The sequence below is a fragment of the Sphaerodactylus townsendi genome, linkage group LG01 (assembly GCF_021028975.2).
Source record: "Sphaerodactylus townsendi isolate TG3544 linkage group LG01, MPM_Stown_v2.3, whole genome shotgun sequence".
Taxonomy (NCBI): Eukaryota; Metazoa; Chordata; class Lepidosauria; order Squamata; family Sphaerodactylidae; genus Sphaerodactylus; species Sphaerodactylus townsendi.
The window spans coordinates 63017051-63038639 of record NC_059425.1 but is presented as its reverse complement, the minus strand read 5'-3'; the positions used below and the strand labels follow the sequence as shown (position 1 = coordinate 63038639).

At 41.0% G+C, this 21589-nt stretch overlaps 1 protein-coding gene across 3 annotated transcripts in view; it reads left to right on the top strand.

Moving 5' to 3' along the window:
- The window catches only part of NVL (nuclear VCP like), a 47678-nt gene extending 26324 nt beyond the window's left edge, over nt 1-21354 (top strand). For all 3 annotated transcript variants that reach the window (XM_048504822.1, XM_048504766.1, XM_048504888.1), the window contains 9 exons: nt 1751-1868; nt 6520-6664; nt 9398-9668; nt 12829-13047; nt 16389-16493; nt 17139-17201; nt 17942-18061; nt 19537-19636; nt 21178-21354. In XM_048504822.1, the coding sequence (XP_048360779.1) occupies nt 1751-1868; nt 6520-6664; nt 9398-9668; nt 12829-13047; nt 16389-16493; nt 17139-17201; nt 17942-18061; nt 19537-19636; nt 21178-21335 (1299 nt within the window). In that variant the 3' untranslated portion in view covers nt 21336-21354. The remainder of the gene's footprint in view (nt 1-1750; nt 1869-6519; nt 6665-9397; nt 9669-12828; nt 13048-16388; nt 16494-17138; nt 17202-17941; nt 18062-19536; nt 19637-21177) is intronic.
- Nucleotides 21355-21589: the final 235 nt, after the last annotated feature.

Below are 21589 nucleotides of genomic sequence, written 5' to 3'. Positions count from 1 at the left end.
CATTATTTTTAGCCTACTCAGCTATGGTAGAATCAGTGGTACTGTTCACTTAGCTCCCAACATTTACAATAGAAATAACAAAGGAGCCTCCAGTTGTTCAGGGGTGTTCTTCTTTTTCTTTCTTGTTTTCTTTTTGGTTTTGCTTTTACAAATCCAGGGTTGTGATGGCTTGGGAATGTGCTGGTCTGTCCCTTCAGTGAATTATACCAAGCAGAAGCTATTTTGATATGTTTAACTTTATCACAATAAAAGAAACTTTTTTTTCAAAATGTACTGTGTATGGAGTGCTGTCAAGTTGCAACCAACATCTGACGACTCCATGGAGTTTTTAAGGCAAGAGACACTTAGAGGTGGTTTGGCATTGCCTTTTTTCTACATAGTGACCCTGGAATTCCTGGGTGATCTCCCGTGCAAATACTAATCAGAGCCAATCCTGCTTAGCTTCCAAGATCAGATGAAGAAGAGAAGAGAGAGTTTGGATTTATACCCCAACTTTCTCTCCTGTTAGGAGACTCAAGGTGGCTTACAAGCTCCTTTCCTTTCCTCACAACAGACACCTTATGAGGTAGGTGGGGCTGAGAGAGTTCCAAAGAACTGTGATTAGCCCACGGTCACCCAGCAGGAATGTACGAGTGTGGAAACACATCTGGTTCACCAGATAAGCTTTCTGCCACTCAGGTGGAGGAGTGGGGAATCAAACCTGGTTCTCTAGATTAGAGTGCACTTGCTCTTAACCACTACACCATGCTGATTGGGCTAGCCTGGATTGTCCTGGTCAGGGCATATAGTATTTATAAGGCCATGGTCACCTTATCTTTAGAATTCCCTATTGCAAAGATGGACTTCAAAAATTAATACTTGGACAACTTGATTTAATCCTTTTATTTACTCTTTCACCCTCTGATGACCATTCTTATAAATGCATAGTTAAGTCTTAGCTCAGTAATCTCTGTGGGAGGGAGCCATTTCTATGTTTTTAATGTAGATCTGCATGTGTTTGTTTCAGTCCCCTACTAGTCAAAATAGAAGTAAAATCTTTGTCATGTTTGTGAAATGGAGAAGTGTACCTTAGTATATCAACAGGCGCAGTCCATATCCATTATAACAATTGTAGATTATGGTAGAATACTGAATTTTCCCAATATTTTTGAACTTTACATTTTTTTTCTACAGTTGTACCGTATGTTAAGGTGCAAATCTGTGTAAGATGTTATAAATGTTCATTCATGATAGGTCAAAAAGATATGGCAGAAGTACAAAGGGAACCTGTGTACAGAATTCTCACACTGGGACATATCCCAGGCTCTTGCTCTTTTTCTGCCACTGGTATGAGGTGCTTTGGGCTCATGCATCTTTGGTGAAGATTCTGTGTTTCCCTATGTCATTGGTTCCCAATCTGGAGTATGTGTATCGCTAGGGATACATGCCAAAGCATTTGGGGTACACAAAAAAATTATGTAATGGGTTTGCTAATGGGGAGTACAGTTTTAGGGGAATGGGTTGCCAGGGTGTATGCGAGTGAAAAAAGGTTGGGGACCACTGCCCTACATGAACGTCTCTCCCATTGGGCAGAGCACTCCAATGCTGGATTTGCAAATGAGCACATGAGTTAATGAAGATCATTGTTTTTATTTCTAGCAATCCATGTCTAATATTTATTTGAAATGTATTTAAAATTGGACAATGAAATCATGATATATGACATCTTTGTTAGTTTCTGGATTTATGTTCATTTCTGTTTAATTTCTAGGCCAGTGCTCCATGTATTCTCTTCATAGATGAGATAGATGCCATTACACCCAAGAGAGAAGTTGCTTCCAAGGACATGGAACGGAGGATTGTGGCTCAGCTTCTGACCTGCATGGATGGTCAGTTTTTCAACGTGACATTCCAATTTCAAAACTAGCTTCAATATCGATACATTCAACTATATATCACAGCAGAGCGCAAATGATTTCTGAATGGTGGAAATCTTTAAACAGCAACAAATAACAGAAGAATATCTGTGTTATGCTGCCACAGACTAAACAATGGAAAGCTTTGTGGTTTCTAAAAAAATAGAGAGCATGTTAATGGCTAAAGATACCATGTGCTAGAGCCCAGTTCATCGAAACGCAGTGTATTCACCAGAATGAGTAAGTGTATATAAATCCTAAGTACATAGTGAAGAAGTGGACAGAAGGGAGCTTTTAAACAAAATTATTCTAGAAGTCCAAACGATGTATGAAAGAGGAGGTGTGTCATAGCATTATGTAGAACACTTACTGTGTGAGGTAAACTCAAGATCCAGTAAAGAATATGGCTCAGTCTAGTAGCTGATGATGATATGTATGCACAGCAAGATCAAAGCACTTAAAAAGCAATTACTATATCTGTGAAGAGCTAGCATTTCCCAGAATTTCTTGAGAGCAGGTCAACCCACAGTAGCATTTTTGAAAGCAGTTGCAGAAAGCAATTGTAATTTATTAGCCTATTGTTGTTGCTGTACTTCTTTGTTAGTGGTTCTTAGCCACAGCCACAGTGATTATGTTCTGTGTGGCACTGTTACCTTCCTGCTGTTTGCTCATGTGTTGCTTGAACTTTTTACCGCACTTTGTCAAACTACACAAATGGACTCTGGCCCACACAAGTGTATGCCACAATAGCAATGCAATTCTAAACAGAGTTACACTCTTTCAAATCCATTGAAATCAGCGGACATAGAAGAGTATATATTTGTACCTTTAAGTGCTACAATACGCTAATTGGTTTTGCATTTAGTTAAATGATAAGCAACTGATGAGCAACAAGACAGAGGACATAGAAACAGTAGGGACCACATAGGTCATTTAGTCCAACGCTGTGCTCAATGCATGATTGGGCTAAAGCATAAGTGTTAATTCAGCCACTGCTTGAAGATTGCGAGGGGGAACTTACCATTTAGCTGATTCCATGGCTGAACTACACTTACTGTCAAAAAGTTTTTTTTTCTTAATATCCAGTATCTTTCCACCTGTAATTTATACCCATCATTTCAAATACTATCTTCTGCTGCCAAAAGGAACAGCTCCCTGTCCTCTATATGACATCAAACAAATTCTTAAAGACAGCAATCATGCCCCCCTCCGCCTCCTCTTTTCTGGACTTTTCTTTTCTCTCAACCTTTCCTCTAGGGTTTAGTCTCCAGGCCCCGCTCATCCTCTTTATTCTCCTCTGCACCCATTTTCATTCTGTCCACATCCTTTTTGAAGTGAGATCTTCAGAACTGACCACAGTACTCCAGGTGCAGTCTGACCAATAGTGGTGTACAACAGGACTGTGACATCTTGTGATTTGGATGTTATGCCTTGTGGATATATTCCAACACCATGTTAGCCCTTTTTCTGCTGCATCACATTGACTGCTCATATTTAGCTTACAGTCACCTGTATCCCAAGATCTTGTTCTTATACACAGATCTACCCTGAAGTGTATCTCTTGTCTAGTATGCATGCTTCTCATTTTTGTTATCCAGTGGTAGGAGTCTGCTCTTATCTTTGTAAAGTATCAGGCCCAGGACTGAGGTCTGTGACACCCCACTGGATACTTCCTTCCAACCCTTCCAATCAAATAAAATGCCATTGACAACCACGCTTTAGGTTCAGTTATCCAAACAGTTTCTATCCACCTAACTATCTTAAAAGACTACTCTGCTAATGAATTCTGTGTTTTCTCCACCGTTCCATCTTGAGAGAGGTACTAGACAAGGTTGCCCACTATCTCTTCTGATTTTTGATTTATGTCTGGAACCTCTGACCCGTGCCATTAGACCAGGGGTAGGGAACCTGCGGCTCGAGAGCCGCATGCGGCTCTTCTGCCCTTGCACTGTGGCTCCACGAGCCGAGCCACTGGCCCCATCCTTGCCCGCCCTACAAGCAGCAGGACGGATGCATCCATGCGCTTCTCAGAATGAGCAGAGTAAAAAGTTTAAAAAACCAATATATACAGTGTTATCTTTATTTAAAATGTCAAAAATTATTTGCTGCTCCAAGTGTTTTCTTTTCTAATGGAAAACGGGTCCAAATGGCTCTTTGAGTGTTAAAGGTTCCCTACCCCTGCATTAGACAAAATAATAATATACATGGTTGCATACATAACTCCTTGTGACTCCTTGGAATTTAAAATTATTCTTTATGCAGATGATTTTAATTATTTATTTTGGAACTTCAGTCTTCCATTGCTACATTAATAAATACAGTTAACACGTTTGGTTGTGCAAAATCTGAGTTGAGAATGTCTGACAGAATAAATGCTTGCTGTTTTTTTGGAGGCCAACTGATAGTAAAAAAAAATGGAACCTCTATTTCCTTATTACAGCTGAAAGACTCACATTACAGCACTGAAAGGATAAAATCCCACCTTCAGTAGATCAATGGACTGAGAACTTTAGGACTCTTGTCAAAAATTTTATTTTATTTTATTTTTATTTTATTATTGGATTTTATAGACCACCCAACCACCAAAGGGCTCTGGGCGGTGTACAGTTATAGGCAGTGCACAATAAAATACAACTTATAAACATTAAACATTAAAATTCCTTAAAACACAATGGCAGCATTATCATAAAACCCATTTTAATCTATCAATGGTTCAGACATCAGCAGTTGTCATCAACTCACTTAAGTGGCCTTGGGCAAGCAACCCTTGGCCCTCTATCTATGGAAACTGTACTTAAAATATGGAGATTACTGAGGTTGCAGCAGAGCAGGTTAAAACTGAATCCATCGAAGACGGAGATCCTTTGGCTTGGCCATGGGGGGGGGGAGGTTGGGGAACTTCAGTCAGCCGGTGTGAGGGAGGGGATCTCTATTGGCTACACCCTCCCATTCAAGGCAGAAAGCCTGGGGATCCGCACCTGGATTCGCTCTCTCTTCTAAGGGGAGAGACCCAGGTGGCCCATATAACCCGGGTTGCGTTCTTCCATCTTCGTCAGGCCCGGCGGCTAGCTCCCTTCCTCTCCCACACAGATCTGGCCACTGTGATCCATGCAACGGTCACCTTCCAGGTTAGACTATTGTAACTCGGGCTTCTCTTCACGCGCGGCCTTCCTCATGCGCTTGATCCGAAACTGAAGCTGGTCCAGGCATGCGGGCGGCTCGCTCTGCTCACAGGGGCGGGCTTCTACCTGCGTGATCACAAGATCCAACCCAGGCTGCGCAGCCTGCACTGGCTCCCAGTTGAGTTCCGAATCATCTTCGAGGTGTGGGTGTTAACCTTTAAGGCGCCTTTGACGCTGCCTGGGACCCCAGATCTTCGGGACCGTGCGATACTCCCATATGTCCCTACTCGGCCCCCCAAGGCGCTCAGCAGAGGCCAATTCTTACTGGTGGTTCCTGGCCCTCAATGATGCGGGCTGGCTCCCACCTCGGGCCAGGGCCTTTTCTGGCTTGGCCCCCCTGCCTGGTGGGAACACTCTCCCTCCCAGCTGTCCACTGTCCCCGCGGGATCTTGGTGAACTGGAGTTGTTCCACCGGGCTTTCTGAGTGCTCCAGTCAGCTGATTAGGTGCCCCTTCTACTCTTATTCCCTCCTCGGTTTTCGGAGTCCCCCTGTCATCTAGGGGACCCACTTTTGTTACTGTCTTGTTCCCCCTTTTTTTGGGAGGGTTTAATCTGGGGTATTGCTGACGCCATTTTACTGAATTACTGCTGCGTTTTAAATATTTAAACTTTTAAACTTACATTTTAAATTAATGGGGTTTTGTTTATATACTGTATATGGAATCCATGTTGTACACCACCCAGAGCCCTTTGGGGATTGGGCGGTATAGAAATCCCATACATACATACATACATACATACATACATACATACATACATACATACATAATGCATATGAATAATAATACTAAATATTACCTGACTACTGGTAGTAATCCTTTTCTGTTGGCTGCCTTTGAGGTAGCCAAATTACTGCTGCGTTTTAAATATTTAAACTTTTAAACTTACATTTTAATTTAATGGGGTTTTGTTTATATACTGTATATGGAATCCATGTTGTACACCACCCAGAGCCCTTTGGGGATTGGGTGGTATAGAAATCCCATAAATAAATAAATGAATGAATGAATGAATGAATGAATGAATAAATGAATAAAATGATTAAATAAATGAATGAATGAATGAATGAATGAATAAATAAATAAATAAATAAATAAATAATGCATATGAATAATAATACTAAATATTACCTGACTACTGGTAGTAATCCTTTTCTGTTGGCTGCCTTTGAGGTAGACTTGGGTTATGGTGCTTTAAGGAGATTCACTATCAACAAATTTATTGTGAATATCTGACCTAACCCAGTATTGTCTGTGCTGGCTCTAATTTGTTTAAAAGAGCATAAGATGAAACATTGCTCAGGCTTGACCTCTGAGCGTGTGCTCTGATCCAAGTGGTTTAGAAAGATGTCCTGATAGCAAAACAATGTTGTCCCGATAACAAAGCACAGCCTCCTTTATCAGTTGCCTCACAGTTTGCTTTTTCTTCCTGTTCTTCTTTAGACTTGAATAATCTGGCTTCTGCAGCTCAGGTCCTAGTCATTGGAGCAACGAACAGACCTGACTCACTGGACCCAGCCCTGAGACGTGCAGGAAGATTTGATCGTGAAATTTGCTTGGGGATCCCTGATGAAAGGGCCAGAGAAAAGTACATCAGCCTAATTTCAAATGTTGCTTTAACAGATGAATATATGTTTGGTTTGTCAGCTTCTGAACCCAACACTTCTGTTTGGCATTTAATAAGGGAAAATTGACAGGCAGAGTCACTACTTTTATAAGTCCAAGTTACAGTCTTTAAAGATACTAGTGTTCCCTTGACAGCCAGCACTGACAACTCAAATGGAAACAATTAGTATTGGCAAATAGTATTGACTGCATAAAAAGATTTGCTATCTGTATTTTTGAAATGTTACAGATTTTTCATGCAGTGCCAGATTTAGATTAAGAGAGACCCTAGGCTATTCCATGTGAGGCCCCTCCCAATTTCCTACCCTCATGACTGGACAAAGATGGTATCCACAAAATGGGGTTTCCAAAATGGGGTCCACTTCAGTAAAGTCCTGGAAGGACATACTCAATACAGAAAACAATGCTAGTGTTGAGTTATCAGCTTAACACAGTACTATTCTGAAATGGAGTGCAAGGAAAATTACTGAAGGATAGTTTGGAGTCTACAGTGCATTATGACAGCTTGCGTAAGAAAAGCCTATGACAGTGTCAAAAATATTCTACACGTTGGCTGGAAGGCCCCTAGATTTTTAGGGTTCATCCTGCCAAGTCTATAGGTAATTTTGGCACTGCTTTCATGTCATATTTTCTCATGGATTTGTTTGTTTATATACATAGTAGAATTTTATGCAGCGCAATCATAAGTATGCATTTTGAAATGTAAATTCCTCTTTACATCTTGTTCTTAGCAGTGCTGATATAATGGATCTATAATGGACCTTCCTTCCTGCTGCAGACTGTTATGCTCCCTAAAATCCTACTCCTGGGGATTGGTGGATCCTCAGAAAGAATGTAGGGTTTTATTTATTTCAACCATTTCTATGCTGCTGTTCCATCCAAAAAGGGCTCCACTGGCTTTCTGCTGGAAAGCGGGGAATCAACAGACATCTAGTGACTATGCGCCTTAGAATCCATTCCTTTGTTTTTAAGTATCACATTATCCAACTGTCCTGAATGACTGCAAAATAAGATATTTCCAGAGTAGCATAAGAAGTCACAAAGGGTAAAAGCAGTTGTGCCACCCTGATAACAAACTAATCCGATTAGCCGTAGAATAGGAAATATCACAGTAGAAAAATTAGTACCATAGAAGCTGCAGAGTAATCACTGACACCTCATGGTTCCAGTTGATTTTGATTCTGCTAGTATTGCAGTTTGGTGTCTGAAAGGCTGAACATAGGATGTTGCATATGGCATCGGGAAAAGTCACAGGGCTAGGTCCAAACCATATACCAGACTGGAAGAATGCATAGGATGAAACACAAGGACATTTTTTGATCTGACCAATTATTGTATTATTTGGCTGGGGTCAGTTTAAGAATGAAATACATGATTCACTTATGCAAATGAAAGATCATTTCTCTTTATATAATAAATGAGAGTGTAGGCCAAACGTCTTTAAATAAAATTGAATTAATTTACTTTAGAATTGTGCAATTGCATGTCCTTAAATTGTAAGCCCATAAAGTTTGCCTTAAGGATTTAACTTAAAACATCTTATACTAAAGGCATGAATAATTAAAAAATAAATAAAATCCCTGCCACTGACATATTAACAGCCATTTGCAGTGCTTCCTAAAATCCTGTTCCTGTGCAATGGTGGATGCATCTGCAAACTTGGAGTAATGACCATTCATTATTTTTGGCAGAAGTTATTTTGGCGTGATAGTCTTCTGGTTGATATGTTCTGAATTGGGCTTATTCATTCAATCCTATGCAGCCTTTCTTCAAAAACTTTAACAAGAGGAGTTAAATTTGTAAATAATTGGGAAGGAATTGACAGAGGCTAAGTGTTTTATTTATTTATATGCCACTTTTCAATTTGATATCTGAAAGGTGGCTAACAGCCAAAGTAGCTTGCAGATTACATCCATTAAAAACATACCAAAATACAGCAAAGCAAAAACCTTGGCACAGCTACTCAGCAAAATAAACAACCTCCTTGGAATAGAAGCCAGCAGAAAAAGCAAAAAGTGACAGCAAATAACTTTGAGGACTGCAAAAGGCATCCTAAGGAATATATTTATTTATTTATTTCTTCGACTTTTATACCGCCCACCCCCGGAGGGCTCTGGGCGATGTACAGCAACTAACATAATCTAAAATAACAAGAGCACATTCAATAAATACATACAATATAATAAAATTAGGGTTCTAATCTCACATTAAAACCATTTAAAACAGCGTATAAAACATTGCTTCCGGCAGTCTAAAGATCCCTCTGAGGAGGGAATGGAAAGGCCCAAGATGTAAAAGGCCACAGATGATAAAAAGGAAAGGAGAGGGTGCCATCAGCAGCCGGCTTCTCCAAAGGCCTGGTGGAACAGCTCGGTCTTACAGGCCCTGCCTGTATGTTCATAATATATTCATAATAACCTACCATCTTAACACTTGAAGCAAACAGCAAGACAGACATAGCTTGGGAGGCTGTTCATTGGTCTCAGCATCTCTCTGATGTGAGGGTGCACAAAGAAGGGCATTGGAAGATGACTGTAATATGCAGATGGGCTCCCTTACTAGTAGAAGGTCATTATTTAATATCTTGGACCACAGAGTGTCTAGGACTTTAAAATCAGCATCTCCTACTGGCACATAAACAGAGTGTAATCCTTTGAAATTACAACTGCTACTTCTACCATGTTTTCTTCAACAGAATTCTGAAGACATTGTGTCGGAATCTTAGACTTCCGCAATCGTTTGACTTCTGTCACTTGGCTCGTATGACTCCAGGCTACGTTGGTGCTGATCTCATGGCACTTTGCCGTGAAGCAGCTATGTCCACTGTAAATAGAGTCCTTGTTAAAGTGGAAGAGGAAAAATCTGAAACTCTGAGTATGGAAGAAAAAGCACCTGGACAAGCCCTGGAGAAGCAGCTAGGTGGGCTTCTTAGTAAAGATGCTGAAGTGCCGAAGATTCCCACTAAAGTATGTAGTTCTTTGATTATTGTCTGCTGTAATAAGTTTCCATATTTTACAGTGCGGGTACCTACAGGAGATTTTTTTCCCCAAGGAAATGTTTATTCTCAAATGAGATTCAAATAATGTAATTGTTAGACCTCAGAGCCTTAAACCAATAAACGGACTCTGAAGTGTTGATCAGTAGCGTTTATTGAAGAGGTATCGAAGCACCATTCTTGGCAAAGCCAGTTCCGATGAAGTTGGCATTCACAGTTCCCTTTATCCCCTGCTGAAAGCCCCCCTCCCGTTTTCCCAAGCGTTTGTGAAAAACAGAATTTGGAGTTGAGGCACACCAAGGTCAGCAGCAGAAAGCAAGAGAAAGCCACCTGGCTTCCTGCCCCACAAGATAACAGATGTAATTCTTTTCTCATGGGACAGAGGTACCAGGGGAAGCCTAGCTGTCTACATAGCATGTGAAGTCATAAAGTAAAGATCAAGGAAAGATCAAGGTGGCAGTTGTTACATTTAGCAGGATAGTTACATATATCTTTGTAGCAGCATTGATTTGTTGTTTTAAGCAGTTGCATTGAGTTGAGGACGCATCTCACATAGATAACATCACCCTGATAGTTATCTTATATGAATCAGGTCATTGACCCGTCTTATCTCAGTGCTGTTTATTTGGAGTGATAAAGGTTCACTGGGATCACAGGCCAAGCATGATCTTTTCCAGTTGTGTAAGAAGAAGAAGAGTTTGGATTTATATCCCCCCCTTTCTCTCCTGTAGGAGACTCAAAGGGGCTGACAATCTCCTTGCCCTTCCCCCCTCACAACAAACACCCTGTGAGGTGGGGGGGTGGGGGGCTGAGAGCATGATCTTTTCCAGAGGACGTCTTTGGGTGATTCCCACCATTTGCCAGAGAGGCAAGGCTTTTTTCTTCCTGTTTCCTGCGGGATTCGCCCCTTGAGCCCCAAAATAGGAGGCTGAGTCCAAGGATGTCCCTGAAGGTACTGGAATGCAGATTCCAGTGGGCATGACCTGCAGGGCTGCCTTAGCTGAGGAAAGAGGGTCATGGGTGCCATTTCATGGTGCCATGAATAAGCGTGCAAAAACCATTAGGTTTAAAATCCTACATGGCTGCTCTGACCGTCCTGGAAATGGCAACTGCAGAGACTGAAGGGCAGCAAGACTTAGCTGGTGGATCTGGGATCTCTTCTTCTCTAGGGGACTCAGAAACAAGTTTGTTATGGGCCATCCCCTGGAGAGCGATGAGTCTTCAGGGGATGAGCAGAGCGCAGTAAGCCCAGATCAGGTTGGGAATCAACAAGGGCTGGGCTTGGAGCAGCCAGGGGCCCTGCAGGCATTCAGGGTGAACAACAGGCAAGTCAGGTTTCAAAACCAGAAGTGCCTGCAGAAGTGGGCTGTGAAGCATCTAGCTCACCAGAGCCCATATGTCAGCAAAGGCGGAGACAGAGGGAGTTGTTGCGTGCTAAACAAAGAAACACACACCTGCTAGCTCACAGAAGGCACCTTCTGCAGCAGGGGGAAGCAGAGTCTTCACAGGATGAAGCCTGACTGCTGGAAGAGCCTATATCAATCAGGTTCACAGAATATCCCAAAGCACATGACTGCTGCAACATTTTCTCAGACTTGTTGATTCTGTGTATTTTGACCTTGGACGTTGATTCTGTGTATTTTGACACTGAAACCTGATTCTCAGACTGGACTCAGCTTCCTGCTGTAACCTGATATCTCGGACTGGCAGCTCAAGCCAGGACAAAGTTCTACAGCCAGTAAAGTTGCCACAGAGAGTCCACTTAGCTTCCATCCAGACTTTCTGGACTTCTTGAAGGAAACCATTCAAGAACCGATGGAACTATTTTGCCAGAAAAAGGACATAAGGATATGCCCATGGGAACCATCTCCACCCTCAGGACTGAAGGGAATTACCCATGCAAAGAGTCGGGGGTGGAGGGGCACACACACTCAAAGTGACCCACCAATGCTGCCCAAAAACGCAGAAGGGTTATCCCATAGAGTTCCTTCCTTATCCTCTGAGAGCAAGACATGGGCTGTCTACTTCCGGATAGGGTATGACTTCATAGGATTTTTTTTTCCTTATCCTTCCTTATTAGTCATACCTTATCCAGAGACAGACAGCCTACGTGTCTTCAGGCCAGTTATAGGGCTTTAGGCTCTGTGACTCAGTTGAGCACTCTTCCTTGACGTCAAAGTTGTGGCTGCATTTAGAGTTGATTCTTTCCAAGTATATTTTGTGTTCTGTGGATTTTTCAATTACCAAATGGGAGGGCTGAGTTGAGCAGGAAACAAATTGTTCATGTAGATACAATCTCTTAATATCAAAGTTGGTATTTGATTCTAGGTCGTTTCTCTCTACCTGTCATACCAGTTGCTCAAGAAACTGCAGTAAAAGAAAAGCAGGACTCTATAAATCTTTTTTGTGTATAGTTATTCTGTGTTTATGGAAAAGAGTTAGCACCAACAATTCCTGTCGCATTAGTCCTGAGGCTGTTTTGAAAACATTAGTATTGGGAGTGGCGTGCTTGACTTGGGGAGGGGAGAGGATGAAGGAATTCTGTGGATTTAAAAAAATTGTTTCTATTTCAATTTTAACATCAATAGTGGGTGTGATTTTAGAACTTTTCTGCAATCAAGACTTTATTGACTACCCTGGAGACTGCTCAAAAATTAAAGATATTGTTTTTAGTCACTGTAAGCAACAACCTGCTGAGAACTCCAGGTGGAATTGTACTGCTAAAGTTTTAATACTGATATGTATAATATTAATTCACCTAGTACTCTTATTGGTGATCAGTTTGATGAGGTGAATGGCTGAACCACTTTTGCTGTCAGACAGCATCAAATGAAAAGGGTTGAATGACTTTTTAAAAAAATATTGAATCTTTTTTCCTTTCAAAAGGCAACCCATTAAAGCCAAAAACTGTATAGAGTGACAGTCCAAGAGAAGCACAGCAGTACTTAACATTGCACAACTCTCTGTCATCTGAAATCAGTTCCAAGTTGCTATGGCATGTATCTGGGATGTTGTCCTCGAACTACCTTCTGATACTGTTGATCTTTAGGTAAATCTTACATTGCTTTTTTTACCTGACTTTTTCCTTTGTTGTCTACCCCACCTCCCAATCTCTTGTCTATCATCTTTAGGATGAATTGCAAAGATTGCTTTGGTTGCTAAAGAATCCAGACTCCCTGGGGGAGACTCAGCTGCAAAAGCTCTGTATTGAGATGAATGATTTCATTGTTGCCGTGTCTTCTGTTCAACCCTCTGCCAAGAGAGAAGGCTTTGTCACGGTCCCTGATGTGACGTGGGCGGATATTGGAGCCCTGGAGGACATACGGGAGGAGCTCACCATGGCAATACTGGTAGGGGTGGAGATTTTTTTTACAAAATCCTGTTGAGGCACACAAGGCTCAGATATCTTTTGATAATGTAGCAGCAAAGGAGATGTATATACAAGGCTTTATGTGCTCTTTGCAAGACATTTTATGAAAAGAAACAAGCCTCACTTCTTGGCAATTTAGTCTGTGAAATGTGCAACCAATTGAAATGTTTCAGTAATTTCCTCTTTTAAGAGGAGGTTTATCAACTGAATTGTACCTTTCTTTGATCAAGTGTACATGTAATTTGAGAAATACCAGGGTATAGTAAAAAAACCCATATAAAAAGGAGACAGCGTGTTTATTTCCAGGTAACTGTTTCTGTTCAATAATTAGTAGTTCTTATATAAAAGCAGTTCCATGGGGAGTGGTTACAAGTATAGGAAAACTAAAGGAGTCTCTGGGAAATATAATACACCAGGTCAGACTTAGATGTTAACACACTTGGAGCCAGCAATATGTTTAAATGCTCTAGGATTCTTTTGTTCTGAACTCTGATTTAATACACAGATTGAATCCCTATATATGTGATGCTGAAAATAAAATTGACAGCCTGCAAAAATTGGGATCCAGTCTCATGGTTGCATGCTGTATCTCCCACCCACTCTTCTGCTATCCAAAGTGAATATCCCATTCCCTTTTCCTGCCCATATTAACCCTAGTTCAGAATTGCACATGCCACAGTTCTCCACACAGTCCTCTTCAAAACCAGAATTTGAAGCCATAATTTGAACTGGGTTTTCAAAGCATGATTATAAGAGAATCTGGCTAGATTGATTTAAACCAGAACAAGGAACAAAAGGGGGCGGAGCATGCATTCCTACAGTTTTCTCCTCATTTACAAACCATGAGTAGCAGGGAGCCAGCATTACACTTACACCATAGTTACAAAAGATTTATTACGAATGTGAATACTTTGAATTTAACTTCTGCAAACATTGGAAAGATCAAGGTACCCTGGTATTGGGGACTGAGATACCGCTATGTGTGTTAAAGATGAAAATAAAATGGAGTACATGGGATTTATTTGGCAATTTTGTCATGCAAGAACAGTTGCATGCTAGGGTGTATATGGTTGTTTCAGTGTAACAACAATAACCAAAACAAGACTGTGCGATCCACAGTTGGCGCCATTGTGCTCTGTGTTGTCGCCATTGCTAACAGCATCATGCAAATAAGCACAGATGCTGACACAGAGTCAGTTACCTCAGTAGCAGGGCACTGCATAGCTCCGCAGTACCTGAATCTGGAAGTTGACCCATAGGCTGGCAGTTCCCTGCTGAAGGAGGCCATGCTGGCATGGGGGGGGGGGAAGCCTTTTCCTGGGGGCAGGGATTACTTTAGCTGACTTCCAGAGGAGTTTCAGCCCTGAAACACTCCTTTTTGTGATACATTCCTACCAGTGAGCTTTCCTGGGAGAGAAAAGGATTTTCTCCTTCTCCCCTGGTGCCTACACTGCTAATTGCCTCTTTGAAGTTGGCGCCATGACGTCGTCCCCAGCTGCTGTTCTACCAGCACCCCCTTTGGATTTGGCCACCTACAGTTTATGTGGTTAACAGGAGGGAGTATACAAGATTCTTTACAAATCAGCCTATTAAAATTAGCTTCCATGACACTGTCTCCTCACACAGTGTGCACATGACGTTATCATTGTCCTGTTTCCCACAATCTGATGAGTTGTTGCTTCATTTTTGGAAGGGTTTTGTTTTTAAAATCACACAAACCAGAAGTCTATGCTGTTCTGTTTAGAGTCTTTTTATATTTATTTGGACTCAAGCCTCAACACCTGAGGGCCACAGATTTATCTTTGCAACTGATGACCAGTTTTGGGCCCTGTATATTTCAACACTTTCTGCAGCTGTTGTTCACAGCAACAAGACACATTTGGGTGGGGATGCATGTGGTCACAAGCCAGTTTTTCTGTCTGTTTCAAGAGAATCATAAAGACAAAGGTGACTCTAGCAAAATCATTCAGCAGGCACTTATAAACCTCTTATAGCCTGGCCCTGTCCATTAAACAGAGAGTTTTGGTCCTTGAGCAGAATAAACTTTTTTCCTTTCAACCATATATTTGGCCTACAAAATCAGTTTGGCATGATGACTCATTATTTTTATAATCTTGATTCCTCTACCTAACGTTGAGCCTTTACATTGGCTGGAATGAATGCACTCCTTTCAAGTATGCTAGTATGGAAATACCATTGTGTCCCTTTTCAGGAGAGATTTTGTCCAGCAAGCCTGAATATAGTCTTAAATTGCCATCTTCATGGGGGACTTTGCAGAGAAACTTTGGTTACCTTAATTTAAGTCTAAAGGATTTGTTGATAGGGTTTTCATAATTCAGTACTTATTGAATGGTCGTGTCCCCCAAATCTCAGTGGTGATTGCAAAATTTTTAGCAGAAGCTTTTAAAGTTCTTAATGTATCATTATTTTCTCCTTTTTCTATCAGTACTGTTTTTCATTTAATTTCTCTCCCTGCTGATACTTTGTAGTGTTTGTTATACTTCGGTTTCTTCATTCGCCAGAAGGCGATTAGCTTGTCAGCCAGAGGATCGCTCACTTGTCATCTTGCCTGTCATACAGTTTCAGTTTCATTTTTTAGTATGTGAAAGTATAAATATCTGTATAGGCAGTATAGAACCCCGGAATCCCCCTTCTAGAGGATTACATACATTAGTAGAGATTTAAGACCCTTTCACCTTGATCAGTGACTTCCAAAGGCAAATGCTTTAGCAGGAAGAAAAGGTTGCTTTACACAGATCTCTAAAAAAAATCACAGTCTCCTAGTCTGTTCTCTGAAGCTTCCCCCCTTCTTGACTAGCTGGACGAATGGCATGCTACAACTATTTTTGCCACTGTGAGACTGGGAGACCCTCAGACCTGTTAGAAATCCTATTTTCTTCCTTTCCTGCCATCTCCGTGGTAGTCACATTCTTCTGGCTTTATGACAATTCATTTACTTCCCAACACACAGTAATACATGCTGGTTGCTTTTTTTCACGTTGTTCTAATATGTTGAGTCCCAGTGGAAGAATGGCAGAGTTGGGCTTCTCCAGAGTTTTTTTGTTTCCATGTGATCTTTCCCTTGGTGGTCATTTTGGCCTCCTTTGTGATCCTTCCTGCTTCCTTGAATCTTTTCATGTGCCTCCGAAGGCAGTGAGTGCTAGCAACCAAATTTATTTTTAATTTCCATTTAACAGCTGAATCAGGAGATGTCTTTTTTTTAAAAAATTCAGGACAGTCTACTCTGATTATTTCAGAATCCTTTACCTTTGCCATATTTTTACATACAAAATTTCTAGCTGATAGCTGACTCTATTACAGGCACCTGTGCGGAATCCTGAGCAATTCCAGGCCTTGGGCCTGACAACTCCCACTGGTGTGCTGCTTGCTGGGCCTCCTGGTTGTGGCAAAACACTTCTTGCAAAGGTAATTCTCTACATAGGATCTCTGTATGTTCAGGGAGGGGGGTGGGGTTGGAAAAAAAAAACTAACTAAGTGATTGCTGAGTCGTGTCTTGGTTGTTCCAGGGGTGTATCATAGATTCAGACTGATGTGGAGCATGATTTTCATCTTTTCAGCAATTGCTGTGCTATGGACATAAAACAATTCTGTGGCACAATATCACTGTTTTGCAAATTGTTTTCAGTTGAAGAGGAGCTAATTTTGCATTGTGTTTCATGTTCTGTGTGACCAATAAAATTAATAAAAGCTGGCTGGATGCAAAATTGTGAGTTGTACAGGACTTTTCTTTGTGCTAGATATTGGGAGGGCAAGTAGGAAAGGAAAATACTTTTTTAAAAATTTTTGGTTGTCCATGAGTTTTTAGTCAGCTTTGTCAGTAAGGCAATAAAATGGAAGTATGTGCTTATTCTAAAATAGTTGATTTTATGACATGGAGTTTGAAATGAAAGAAGCTATGTATTTTTTTAAAAGCTGAACTGTCTTGTAATGTGCCAGACCCATTTTCAGGGTAACATTAATGACAGGGTATCACAAACCTGGTCCAGCCTGGAGTTTGGAGGTGGTGGAGGACTAATATATGAATGAAATAGGTTCTTATCTTTCTCACAGGCTGTGGCAAATGAGTCTGGGCTGAATTTCATTTCTGTGAAAGGTCCTGAACTGCTGAATATGGTGAGTTCTGCCTGTAGCCCCAATTTATCACTAACTGGGTTTGGGGGGAAATAAAAGTTTTAGGGGTTAATTCAAATGCATAATGCGCCTACATTTTATATAGATACATTCTTACAAACATCATTCGATGTTTGGCTTGCATGGAAGGGAAATGACAAATTGAAATTTGCTAATTTAGTAACAAGCCCAGTTCTGTATGTAACACAGAAACTAAAACATTCTGAAAGATGCATGTACTCTTAACTGAGTCATTTCCAAGGAGGGGCAGTTGCACCAGTACACATCAGCATTGCGTACCAGCACCTCTTTCTGGTTGGCTAGCCTCTTTGCAAAGAGACCAGCAGAGAGGCAGCAGGGCAGGCAGTAAACTCTGTCACACCCAAGAGTAATGTCATAATCAACTGCCCTGTTGCCTTCTCTACAGACCTCCATTGTATCAACCTCTTTTTTCTTGTCTTTTTTTTTTACAAAAAAATACTGGATATTTCCATGTGTCTACTAATGTTGATAACCCGAGTAGACACGCAGGATTTGCTGGAAGGAACTGCTTTTCCTCAAATTATTACTTCGGGAACACTTCAGCCAAAGTTAGTCCCCTTTGAGTCCCCTCACTTTCAATGAGAGGGATAATAAGTGTTTAATTTTCTGCCATTTAATTCAGTAAAGCTCAGCAGTAGATCCTGACCTGTCAGGAAATATTTCATGGATTTTTACTGTTTATTTTTTCTTTTTTGTTTCAGTACGTGGGGGAAAGCGAACGTGCTGTACGTCAGGTTTTTCAGCGTGCAAGAAATTCTGCTCCCTGTGTTATATTCTTTGATGAAGTTGATGCCTTGTGTCCTCGGAGATCAGACCGTGAGGTGAGCCTAAATTTTCCATGAGAAATTTTGCTGTGATGCACACTGCTCCACATGACCACCTTTGTGTCAGTAGGATATATGTCCAGTGTTTCTCAAACTTGGATGTAGTGATTCCTCTCTGCTTTGCCAAAGAAGCTCATGGGAACAGTTGGTCAGGACACAAATTCCATGTAATTCCCCTTCTCCTACTTTTGCCTCATTTTATTCCACAATGAACCCATGAAGGAAGCTTAAACCACTGGCCTGTCAAATTCAGAATTATCTCTACTTTGGATGGTAAAATTCTTGGTGACATTGTATGAGTGAGAGTTATGTCATTCAAATTCCTCTCTGGCTCCCCATACTAAGAAGCTGTTTATTTGTTGGGGGGGGAGCAGCTTTTAAAAGAATTTTTGCCTTTAAAATTATACAAGCTTGTTTCACAAAGAAGAGAAAGAGGAGAGTAAAAAGAAATAAAGGAAAGCACAAGGGAGCAGAGAGAAGGAGATTGCGGGATACTTTCCAGTCTTCCTGATTCTCCAGTGGCCACTCCAGTGCAGTCATGGAAAACACTTCCATTTGAATGACAGCAGCCAATAACCAAGCACTTTCTGACAAGCCTGGCAGTCACCACAGGAAGTACCGACAGGCGCTGTGGTACTCACAAGTGCCATGTTGGGGGAAATGTTCTGTGCCCAGTCAGAGCAGTTATTTTACGAGGTTGGTTGGCTTCAGATGTGACGTTCCAACAAACTTGTTTGTCATCATTCTCACCATTAACAGGTAACAGGCAGGAGGGGGAAAAGAGGCAGTGGCAGATAGGATTGCAGGTTAGGGGGAATAGCGCTCTTTGCCCAGGCATTGGAGTTGTTTCATGGCTGTTTTTGAAAGAATAATATCCTAACAGATATTTCAAGTTATTTTAAGATGTTTGGGTGTTTTATTATTGTTGGATAATTGTTCACTTGAACTGTTGTGAGCTGCCATAATCATGATCCAGGGCTGGGCAGGATATAAATCTAAAATAAATTGAAGTGAAATGTAAGTTCTTATTTTTCAGATTCCCTAACAGCATGTTCACTTTTGTTTCAAGGTCATCATTACTGTTCCTATGATAACAATTAGTTCTTTTGCTTTCTATTTACCCTTGTTGCTAATAATTTACATATTTTACCATGGAACAAAATTGTTTAAGGCACAGTGTTTTCAATAATTTTTTCCTAAGAATAGAGATAACTACTAAATGGAGATCCTGATAGAATAGACTGTTATACCACAAAACCAACAGCCACAGGCCTCTGAGGTTCTGTAGTAGGACGAGTACCTGGAAGGCAACTCACTATTACTGGTCTGAGTTGCAAGAACAAGGTCATGCCTCTTCTTTTCCATGATGGCAGTGCAGATCTTCACCAACAGACTTGGCAAGTGTTGCACCACTCTCTCTTCCACTGCCTTCCCTGTCACCCTCTCCTGATTAAACATGTTTGCCCTTATAGGCAGGCGCCAGTGTCCGTGTGGTAAATCAGTTGCTAACAGAGATGGATGGCCTGGAATCCCGTCGTCAGGTTTTCATTATGGCAGCCACCAATAGGCCAGGTGAGAATAATTTTTTGTCAATGATTTTTACATTTTTATTACAAGATTTTAAAGCATACATAAAATCAGCAGCTAAAACTTCACAAGGTCACACTACTAAAAAAAGAAGAAGAAGAAAGAAAAAGGGACTTTCCATTTCTTTGGCCCCAACTATAGTTATCCTTAAAGTTTACCACTTGCTCCTTAGTTACAGTCAAGTAAAACATTAAACCTTTTAAAAAAATAATTTTATTGATTTTATAACAACAACAAAATTTATAGGAGCAATTACACAATAGGCACCCAGTCACTACAAAGACAACATAGGTGAAAAACCACAAATAACTATTTGGCCCATCACCTGTTGTTGAAGTTATTCATAATATAAACTTTTTCTTGGTTTCAAAATCAGAGAGCTTTAAGATCTTAGTAAGTACTTTAAACCAAGTCCAGTTTCTAAAAAATAGCAAAGTAAATGCAGATATTATATTATAACCTTATCTACCTAACTTAGTTCAAAAATGAACTTATATATGAAAATCCTCCATTTCTCCGTAAACATCTCTCCCACAAATTAATATAAGTAAAACTGACATCTAACGTTTCTCTGTTAACATTCATATTTAACATTTTCATCTGTTTTATCAGCTTTCAACAAACATTTCAATAATTCAGCATCTGGATGTTTTTAAGTAAAATCCTTGAAAAATTCTTTAGGACTTGTAGAGGTGATTCTCTGTTGCTGTCCTTTGTGCGTAAAATTCAAGCTAAATTCAAGCCTCCCAATTCAAGCTATCTTTTCTATTTCTTCCTTAGGGCATCAACTAGAAAAGCATAGTCTTTTCTCTTCTGAAAGACTCTCAGTAAATCTTAAATGCTATCCCTCAAAACATTCACATCTTTGTCTAATATAACTGAATCCCTCATCTTCTATTCCTTAAAACCACAAATCATCAATTCGTTTTTTGTCTTCTGTAAAAAGTCCATCAAAGGTTTCCATTTATTAATTAATTTAGATAGATTCTTTTCTCTAATCGACCAAGTACATTTTGCCATTTCTGCCAATTCCAACGATTTCACTAACCATTCCTCCTTATAGTTGAAGTTTTCAACTTTTGCCAAATGAGAATAATTTATTAATACAAGCTAATCCTGGTTAATCTTAGTCATTGCAGATGAGCTTGTGCCTGTTGTGTTTCATGTAGAATGTAAGTGAAAGCTACAATATATATATGGGTTTTGAGTACATACCCTGTTGGGGAATAACACCTGTGGAGGAGAAATTCCACTGTCTGGATGCTTCAATAGAACAGGCTCTTGTGCTCCTTCTGTTAAGCTCTAGAGGCAAAGGGACTCAGAGAAGGGCTTCTAAGGTATATCAGTGTGGATCAGGGAGGCTGCTATGGGAGTAAGCAGTTCTTATAACCTATGGCCTCTGTCTTACTTACCAGAGGTCAAGTGGTTTCTTTTGAAAAAGCAAAGTTCTGCTCTCCGGAACATCCCCAATATGCTACATTGAGATTCTTTCAATGTTTGGGTTTTTTTGTTTATTTCTCCATCAGATATTATAGACCCAGCTATTTTACGCCCAGGAAGGTTGGATAAAACACTCTATGTAGGTTTGCCACCACCTTTGGATCGCCTTGCCATTTTAAGGACTATCACTAAAGTAAGTATTTCAGAAATTGCAGAAAAAGTATTCCCCTCCCCCCTCCCTTGATCTTTTCAAGTCTGAGGGAAGTAAAACAAGTAAAACATTCTGGAATATGAAGTTATTTACTAAAGGGCACATGGGGGGGGTGGGGGGGGGGGGGGGTGGGGGGGGGGGGGGGTGGGGGGGGGGGGGGGTGGGGGGGGGGGGGGGTGGGGGGGGGGGGGGGTGGGGGGGGGGGGGGGTGGGGGGGGGGGGGGGTGGGGGGGGGGGGGGGTGGGGGGGGGGGGGGGTGGGGGGGGGGGGGGGTGGGGGGGGGGGGG